Source organism: Zingiber officinale, chromosome 2A (assembly GCF_018446385.1).
Source record: "Zingiber officinale cultivar Zhangliang chromosome 2A, Zo_v1.1, whole genome shotgun sequence".
Lineage (NCBI taxonomy): Eukaryota > Viridiplantae > Streptophyta > Magnoliopsida > Zingiberales > Zingiberaceae > Zingiber > Zingiber officinale.
The window spans coordinates 3,741,211-3,749,993 of record NC_055988.1 but is presented as its reverse complement, the minus strand read 5'-3'; the positions used below and the strand labels follow the sequence as shown (position 1 = coordinate 3,749,993).

The window sequence follows — 8,783 nt, the reverse complement described above, 5'->3', positions numbered from 1 at the left end:
TACAACAAAAATGTTAAAAAACAACACCACAAAGACAACGGTTTTGGAAGAAACTGTTGTGAATTTGATAAATGACAACGGTTTTTGATAAAACCGTTGTCTTTGAGATCCCATAAAATATAAAAGATAACAGTTTTATAAAAACTGTTGTCGTTAAGCGATTTTATTTTAAATCAACAACACATTTTACCATGGTTATCTAAAACCGTTATCTTTAAATATAGTATTTTCCCTCCTTAGCCTTCCCGAACCCTATCCCATTTTTCTTTCCCTCTCCTTATACAATCTCTTCACGAACACTTGCTGTTTTGTCAAGAGGAGAACTTGGAGGAGTTTAGCGAAGAAGAATTTGAGCAATCTATGCCAGCGACGCTTCTTTCGACACCCTGTGAGTCTGAGCGCCACCTTCTCTCGCCGACGGAAGTTGAGCCCGAGGAGGAGTGGGCGGAGTTGCTCTACTCTCTCTTGTCCAAAGAATGGGAATTTCTCCCGAAACTCTTTCCCGATGGCGGCGATTTTTCTTACCTCCAATCGGCGAGGACGGTTGCGGTGGAGTGGGTCGCGCGGGCTGCGCGACGGCACGGCTTCTCCGCCGTCACTGCGCTTCTGGCCGTGAACTACCTCGATCGGTGCTTCCTGCCCTGCAACGCCCGGGGAGAGCTGCTCCGCCTCCAGGACGACAAGCCATGGATGGGGCGACTCGCGGCCGTGGCGTGCCTCTCATTGGCGACGAAGGTGGAGGAGACGCGTGTCCCTCTCTCCGTCGACCTCCAGATGCCTGAGACCCCAGAAGACGGCGGATTCGTGTTCGAGCCCAAGACCGTCCGACGGATGGAGCTCCTGGTGCTCTTCGCTCTCCGATGGAGGATGAACCCCGCCACTCCCCTCTCCTTCCTCCACCATTTCTTCCCTCGACTCCATTCGAAGGCTAAATCTGTCGGAACTGACGCCGGCGCTGTCCACCGCATCCACGCGCTGTTGAGGAAGTGCGAAGCGACTCTTCTGTCTGCAATGGCCACCATTTCTTCCTCCTTTCTCTCTTACGATCTCGTAGCACTAATTTGCTGACGAGAAATTCAACCCCTCGACAGGAAAAGGTGGATGAATGCCACCAGGTAATCTCGGAAACATCTCAAATCGGCATGGTCGGCCACAAGCGTAAGCTTTCTCTTGCACTATAGGCTTCTTTCTTGCAGGTCACTACTAGGACCACAATCTGTTCAACACAACTTGATAAACTTGCGGGAAACCAGTTCTTCGAACTACAGTGCCTTCTTTCTACACATTTCGCATACATAAGGCTAAGAAGCATGTCTCAGAAGCTGTCAATAAGGCAGCTCTCAGGTTCTGTTCTTCTGGCAATTGTGCTCCCAATTTGCAGGTTATAGTTATTGAATATATCCACCAGATCTAGATCAACAGAAGAAGAGCACTGAATGCTTCTAGTACGAATAATATAGTTATGCTCGAGAATGCTGGTTGAAGGCTCTTGTGTTATCAGTTTAAAAAATTAAGTGTCTGATTTTTCTGTACAGAAGCTTATCTAATTCTATAGATGGAGATGACCTCATGAAATGAGAAGGTTCATTGTACAAGGTATGACAATGATGTTCTTGTTCTTCAAATAGACTTTTGCTTATTTTTCTATATTATTTGCCTCATATGTTCCTTGAATGAACTTGGCTAAGGTTAAAGTAAAAAGAGGAAGAAAGTGTAGTTGTTAGGAAGGATGATCATTAACATTGCATTCTTGAAGATTTGTAGTCTAACAAGACATGTGCTATCCTTCTCTACTTCGTTTACTCAAGATCAATATCTTTGCTTTGTGTAGGTCAGGTATAGTTGGCTTGGATATCCAACAAAGCACTGCAACAATATAATGGGACTCGACATAACTGTCCATCTCAGCTGATGAGGTGATCCTGTATGATTGGTGCTTATGAGCAACCAAAGCAGTCATATGGAATTATGTGTCAGCTATTTTGTAACTTAACACAATGTACATTTTATACTGATTGCAAATTTAATATCGAAAAGTATGATAAGTTTTTTCTTGACGATTCTTTAGTTATACTGAGTTTGGCCAGTTTGGATTATTGAGGGCATATTTTTTAGCCTTGTAACAAATTTATTGAGAAAGAAACAAGACTGAGACAATCCATTCCATGACAGCATTGACAAATATTTTCAGGACCTGCAAGAAACAAGACTGATAAGTAACAAATTTTTTGTACTAGGCTTCTTTCTTGATTTGCTCACTGTAATATTGCCTAATAATGATGGTTCTCTTTATGGTATGATGTCTTTCTTGCATTTGATCTTGTTCGACACAACTTGATTGTTAGGAAGACTGCACATTATTTCTTGTGTTTATTGTTAGGAAGTACAAATATGTTCCATTTGGCATACTTATAAATATCAATTTGTTGTTGGATCCGTTTATATGATTCCTGAAAACTGATTACAAGATTTCTTATAAACTTATATCTTGATGTTTTTCAATTCGAGGAGTTGCTCTAATCTGTGTTATAAGTTTACTTCTGGAAATTTGATTATTGCTTAACTATTCTTAGTTTCCATTTTGAGATGATATCACCACTGCTTAATTTGTTTTCAGGAAAATGAATACCTCCATAGAATGGGGGTCCTCTGAGCATCAAGTCCAGGCTGGGGTGGAACTCTTGGACTTGCTAAAAGTCTTGTAAAGAAAGTTGTGAGACTAGATGTTCCTGTTGACAAGTATCCAAGTGTATGTTTGTGTTTTCTTAGCTTCAACTAGTTAATCTCTCAACATATATTAAACTACTGGTTTCATGCATTTCAGTACAACTTTGTTGGCCGTTTACTAGGACCACGTGGGAACTCCTTAAAAAGAGTTGAAGCTTCAACTTAATGCAGGGTTTATATACGAGGTCAAGGTTTAGTGAAGGATTCTATAATGGTATGTGGATATCATGTAATATTTATCTTAATGAAAAATGAGTATATTCCAATCTCCCAAACCTTGATGTATTATTCTTACTATTAACTTTTTAAGTGCTACCTACATAAAAAAATAGATATTTTTCTTTATGTTTGAAGGCAAAATAATCCATGTTTTTTAATATGATATGGGTTTCTCTTCTCTTGTTTTTACTAGAGTATGTTGTTCTTTGTACAAGTTAAACTGACATTAAGTTAACCGTGCATTTTAGAACCTATGTAATTTTCGATATTAGCATCCTATAATATGTCCTAATGGATTGTTATTATCAACTCAAAAGCTAAGGTGCATTATTTCTTGTCTTAATACTCAAGTTTTCCTCTTTTCTTTTGAACAGGAAGAAAGCTTATGGGATAAATCTGGATATGAACACTTAAATGAACCATTGCATATACTATTAGAGGCAGAATTTACACCAGACATAATTGATGCTCGCTTAAACCAAGCTGTTGCTACCCTTGAAGATCTTCTGAAGCCTGTGGTAACAAAAACTTTCACCCGGGTTGCATCCTCCTCGTTGTTCTACAAGATGTCGACGCGAACGTTATTATCGAAACATAGTCACTATTTAAACTCCAAATCTTGCAGGATGAGTCAATGGACTACTACAAGAAGCAACAACTCAGGGAGTTGGCCATACTCAACGACACGTTGAGGGAAGAGAGTCCATAAATGAGCCACAAATGTTCAGGGAGTTGGCCCACAGGAAACAGTTGTAAATGAAGTTTATTTTGTTTATTTGTATTGAGATCAATTTTATTTGAATATGAGACATGTTTCTTCTTTTATGATTATAATTCTTGTGTAAGTAACATTTTGAATGATATTGATATGGGGAATATTCTTTCTTTTGTGATTATGAGCTTTTATTATATATTTATATTGAAATATGATATATTGGTATTAAAAGACAATAATTTAAAAGACAACGGTTTAAAATCGTTATTATTGTTGTCTATCGCCCTCAAAGACAACGGTTAAAAACCGTTGTCGTAGCCTCCAAAACTGTTGTAACTGGTAGTAGCGTTATTAAAAGTGCTCTAAACAACAACGGTTTAAAACCGTTGTCGTTTCATTCAAAGACAACGGTTTAAAACCGTTGCAAAACTGTTGTCTTTTCATTCAAAGACAACAGTTTAAAACCGTTGTCATAGCCTCCACTTTTAACAACACTGTCAATTACAACGGTTTTAAAGGGCCCACGACAATGGTTTTTAACCGTTGTCTTTTAATGTTTTTGTTGTAGTGATGCCGGGCCGAACGGAAGGATGCCCTGCCGAACGGAAGGATGCCGGGCCGATCGGAAGGATGCAGGGCCGAACGGAAGCATGCCGGGCCGAACGGAAGGATGCAGGGCCGAACGGAAGGATGCAGGGCCGAACGGAAGGATGCCCTGCCGAACGGAAGGATGTCGGGCCGAACGGAAGCATGCCGGGCTGAACGGAAGCATACCGGGCTGAACGGAAGGATGCAGGGCCGAACGGAAGGATGCCGAGCCGACCTGACATTCGGTCAGGAGCTTCTCGGGCCGGACAGAAGACAACCCGACCATGGGCGGGTTTCCGACGCTCATAGTGAAAAGGGTCACCTGGCCGAGCGGATAGCCCGCTCGGCCGAAGCATAAAGCATCGTTGCTGTGGAACACTCTCAGCCGAGCACCCGGTCGGACCGATACCTATGCCCGATCGGACCTATGCCTGCCGAGCGGCTGACCGCTCGGCGTGGGAACAGAAGAGACAAAAGGACAAAGGAAACATCGGGGGAACATCTCCTGACAGCAGGTATGTTCAACGACCAGACCATACGCAAGATCTTACAACAGAGGATCCCGCTGTCCCATCATAGATGTGCTCGGAATGTAGCAGTATGATGTCAGGTAAGCTCTTCTGACAAGCCCATACCGAGGTATGGACAGAGGACACGTATGCACCTCGGTATGTGTGTCGGAGCCTCTTCACAGCTCTATATAAAGGGTCCTCACCCTTCGCCGGAGGTACGCATTATACGATATTTGGAGCCACTTCTTTGTTGTCTGCTTACCTGACTTGAGCGTCGGAGGGTCGTCGCCGGGAACCTCTTCCCGGCCCGACTTCTTTGCAGGTTCGCCGGAGGTCCGTGCGGACGGTCAGAAATCTACGTCAGAAGAAGGAGAGCGCCACGTGCCCAGCGTCCGTTGATTCAGCTTTCGGACAGGATCAATTTGGCGCCGTCTGTGGGAACGCTCCTGCATCCGATCGGAAGCAATGGACGAAGCTGGACGACCGCACTCGGTGATGCTCTCCACAGAGGAGCTCGACGTTCTGATCGAGGCAAGAGCAGCTAAGCTTGGGGAACAACAAGAGCAGAAGTCGCAAGCCGAGCGGATTGAGCAACAAGCGACATCAACATCAGGGGGCCGAGCGGAAGCACCGACTGCCACAGTTTCATTTCCCTCAAGCAGATACTTCATCTTCCGAATTCAACTTATAGCGAGCCCCTCCTTCTGGAACCTCAAGAACAGGAGTTTGATGTCAGGCGATGGATCGACCGCATACGAGGAAGCTGGGTGGACGAGCTGTCGAGCGGATGAGGATGGATTGGGACTTGGATCAACCATGAAGCGCAAATTATCTCCAGCCTTTCCGGGGCAGGGTGAAAGGTGCGCCAATGTAATGTATGCTGTGTATTTTCCGTTTGGCTGTATAACCGAAATGCAGGAAGCAAAATATTAAAAAACGCAATTGGCATTATCGTCCGAGCGGCCTATCCCCATGATGTATAAGATCCGAGCCACCGACTCAATGGCGAAGACCCCGTGCCGATCGGCCAGGCGTATGGTTACACGAGTCAAGCTCGATGGCGAAGACCCTGTGCCGTTCGGCCGGCCATAAAAATTATCCGAGCCAAGTCATCGAAGACGAAGACCCCTCGCCGCTCGGTAGGGCGTATACCATCAGCGTTAAAATTAGCCTTAAAGACCGTCGAGCTCTGACGTTAAAAATCGAGAGACGAGCCGGCGTCTATAAACCCCCCGAGCGGAAGACCGTCGAGCTCCGACGTTAAAAATCGAGAGACGAGCCAGCGTCTATAAACCCTCAGAGCGGAAGACCGTCGAGCTCCGACGTTAAAAATCGAGAGACGAGCCGACGTCTATAAATCCTTCGAGCGGAAGACCGTCGAGCTCCGACGTTAAAAATCGAGAGACGAGCCGGCGTCTATAAATCATCCGAGCGGAAGACCGTCGAGCTCCGATGTTAAAAATAGAGAGACGAGCCGGAGTCTATAAACCCCCCGAGCGGAAGACCGTTGAGCTCCGACGTTAAAAATCGAGAGACGAGCCGGCGTCTATAAACCGTCCGAGCGGAAAACCGTCGAGCTCCGACGTTAAAAATCGAGAGACGAGCCGGCGTCTATACGAGCCGACGTCTATAAACCCTCTGACCGGAAGACCGTCGAGCTTCGACGTTAAAAATCGAGAGACGAGCCGACGTCTATAAACCCCCCGAGCGGAAGACCGTCGAGATCCGACGTTAAAAATCGAGAGACGAGCCGGCGTCTATAAATCCTCCGAGCGGAAGACTGTCGAGCTCCGACGTTAAAAATCGAGAGAAGAGCCGGCGTCTATAAACCCCCCGAGTGGAAGACCGTCGAGATCCGACGTTAAAAATCGAGAGACGAGCCGTCTAAACCCCCGGCGGAAGACCGTTGAGCTCCGGCGTTAAAAATCGAGGGGCAGGCGTCTATAAACCCTCCGGCGGAAGACCGTCGAGCTCAGGCGTTAAAAATCTAGAGACAAGCCGGCGTCTATAAACCCTCCGAGCGGAAGACCGTCGAGCTCGGCGTTAAAAATCGAGAGCAGTGGCGTCTATAAACCCTCCGGCGGAAGACCGTCGAGCCGGCGTTAAAAAAGACGAGCCGTCGTCTATAAACCCTCGAGCGGAAAACCGTCGAGCTCCGGCGTTAAAAATCGAGAGACCGGCGTCTATAAACCTCCGGCGGAAGACCGTCGGCGCCGGCGTTAAAAATCGAGAGGAGCCGGCGTCTATAAACCCCGGCGGAAGACCGTCGAGCTCCGGCGTTAAAATCGAGGCAGGCGGCGTCTATAAGCGCTCGACGGAAGACCGTCGAGCCGGCGTTAAAATCGAGAGACGAGCGGCGTCTATAAACCCCGAGCGGAAGACCGTTGAGCTCCGGCGTTAAAAATCGACGAGGCGGCGTCTATAAATCCTCTGGCGGAAGGCGCCGAGCTCAGGCGTTAAAAATCGAGGCAGGGCGTCTATAAACCCCGGCGGAAGACCGTCGAGCTCGGCGTTAAAAATCGAGAGCGGCGCCTATAAACCCCCCGGCGGAAGACCGTCGAGCTCAGGCGTTAAAATCGAGAGACAAGCCGGCGTCTATAAACCCTCCGAGCGGAAGACCGTCGAGCTCGGCGTTAAAAATCGAGAGGCGAGCCGGCGTCTATAAACCCTCCGGCGGAAGACCGTCGAGCTCCGGCGTTAAAAATCGAGAGGCGAGCCGTCGTCTATAAACCCTCCGGCGGAAGACCGTCGAGCTCCGGCGTTAAAAATCGAGGGAGCCCGCGTCTATAAACCCTCCGGCGGAAGACCGTCGGCGTGACGTTAAAAATCGGCGGCGAGCCAGCGTCTATAAACCCCAGCGGAAGACCGTCAAGCTCCGGCGTTAAAAATCGAGAGCGAGCCGGCGTCTATAAACCCTCGACGGAAGACCGTCGAGCCGACGTTAAAAATCGAGAGGCAAGCCGTTTATAAACCCGGCGGAAGACCGTCGAGCTCAGGCGTTAAAAAAGACGAGCAGGCGTCTATAAATCCTCCGGCGGAACCGGGAGACTCCGGCGTTAAAAATCGACAGGCCGGATAAACCCCAGTGGAAGACCGTCGAGCTCCGGCGTTAAAAATCGAGAGGCGAGCCGTATAAACCCCCGGCGGAAGACCGTCGAGCTCCGGCGTTAAAAATCGAGAGGCGGCGTCTATAAACCCTCCGGCGGAAGACCGTCGAGCTCGACGTTAAAATCTAGAGACAAGCCGGCGTCTATAAACCCTTGAGCGGAAGACCGTCGAGCTCGGCGTTCGAGAGACGAGGCGGCGTCTATAAACCCTCCGGCGGAAGACCGTCGAGCTCAGGCGTTAAAATCGAGAGACGAGCCGTCGTCTATAAACCCTCCGAGCGGAAGACCGTCGAGCTCCGACGTTAAAAATCGAGAGACGAACCGCGTCTATAAACCCTCCGAGCGGAAGACCGTCGAGCTCCGACGTTAAAAATCGAGAGACGAGCCGACGTCTATAAACCATCCGAGCGGAAAACCGTCGAGCTCCGACTTTAAAAATCGAGAGACGAGCCGGCGTCTATAAACTCTCCGAGCGGAAGACCGTCGAGCTCCGACGTTAAAAATCGAGAGACGAGCCAGCGTCTATAAACCTCCCGAGCGGAAGACCGTCGAGCTCCGACGTTAAAAATCGAGAGACGAGTCGGCGTCTATAAACCCTCCGAGCGGAAGACCGTCGAGCTCCAACGTTAAAAATCGAGAGACGAGCCGGCGTCTATAAACTTCCCGAGCGGAAGACCGTCGAGCTCCGACGTTAAAAATCGAGAGACGAGCCGGCGTCTATAAACCCCCCGAGCGGAAGGTTGTCGAGCTCCGACGATCCGAGCGGTAGACCGTCGAGCTCTGACGTTAAAAATCGAGAGACGAGCCGGCGTCTATAAACCCCCGAGTGGAAGACCGTCGAGCTCCGACGTTAAAAATCGAGAGACGAGCCGGCGTCTATAAACCCTCCGAGTGGAAGACTGTCGAGCTCCGACG

The 8,783-nt window shown here is 48.0% G+C and overlaps 1 protein-coding gene across 2 annotated transcripts; it reads left to right on the top strand.

The window, feature by feature from the left end:
- Window positions 1-291: 291 nt before the first annotated feature.
- On the top strand, window positions 292-3,814 carry LOC122040564 (cyclin-D3-2-like). Of its 2 annotated transcripts, XM_042599919.1 has the most exons (8): window positions 292-986; window positions 1,092-1,115; window positions 1,197-1,596; window positions 1,832-1,916; window positions 2,618-2,749; window positions 2,825-2,941; window positions 3,321-3,464; window positions 3,572-3,814. In XM_042599919.1, exons 1-3 carry the CDS (start codon window positions 361-363, stop codon window positions 1,297-1,299), a joined length of 753 nt encoding a protein of 250 aa, XP_042455853.1. In that variant the 5' UTR covers window positions 292-360; the 3' UTR covers window positions 1,300-1,596; window positions 1,832-1,916; window positions 2,618-2,749; window positions 2,825-2,941; window positions 3,321-3,464; window positions 3,572-3,814. The 2 variants fall into 2 exon arrangements, with proteins under 2 accessions (XP_042455853.1, XP_042455852.1); XM_042599918.1 differs by having other exon boundaries at window positions 3,321-3,814.
- Window positions 3,815-8,783: the final 4,969 nt, after the last annotated feature.

What these genes read in the sequence shown, in the direction of transcription:
- LOC122040564 (XM_042599919.1), top strand. Translation starts at nt 361, where the DNA reads ATGCCAGCGACGCTTCTTTCGACACCCTGTGAGTCTGAGCGCCACCTT. An exon ending in ATCCACGCGCTGTTGAGGAA is followed by an intron (nt 987 to 1,091) that starts GTGCGAAGCGAC and finishes ACCCCTCGACAG; the next exon opens with GAAAAGGTGGATGAATGCCA. An exon ending in AGGTGGATGAATGCCACCAG is followed by an intron (nt 1,116 to 1,196) that starts GTAATCTCGGAA and finishes TCTTTCTTGCAG; the next exon opens with GTCACTACTAGGACCACAAT.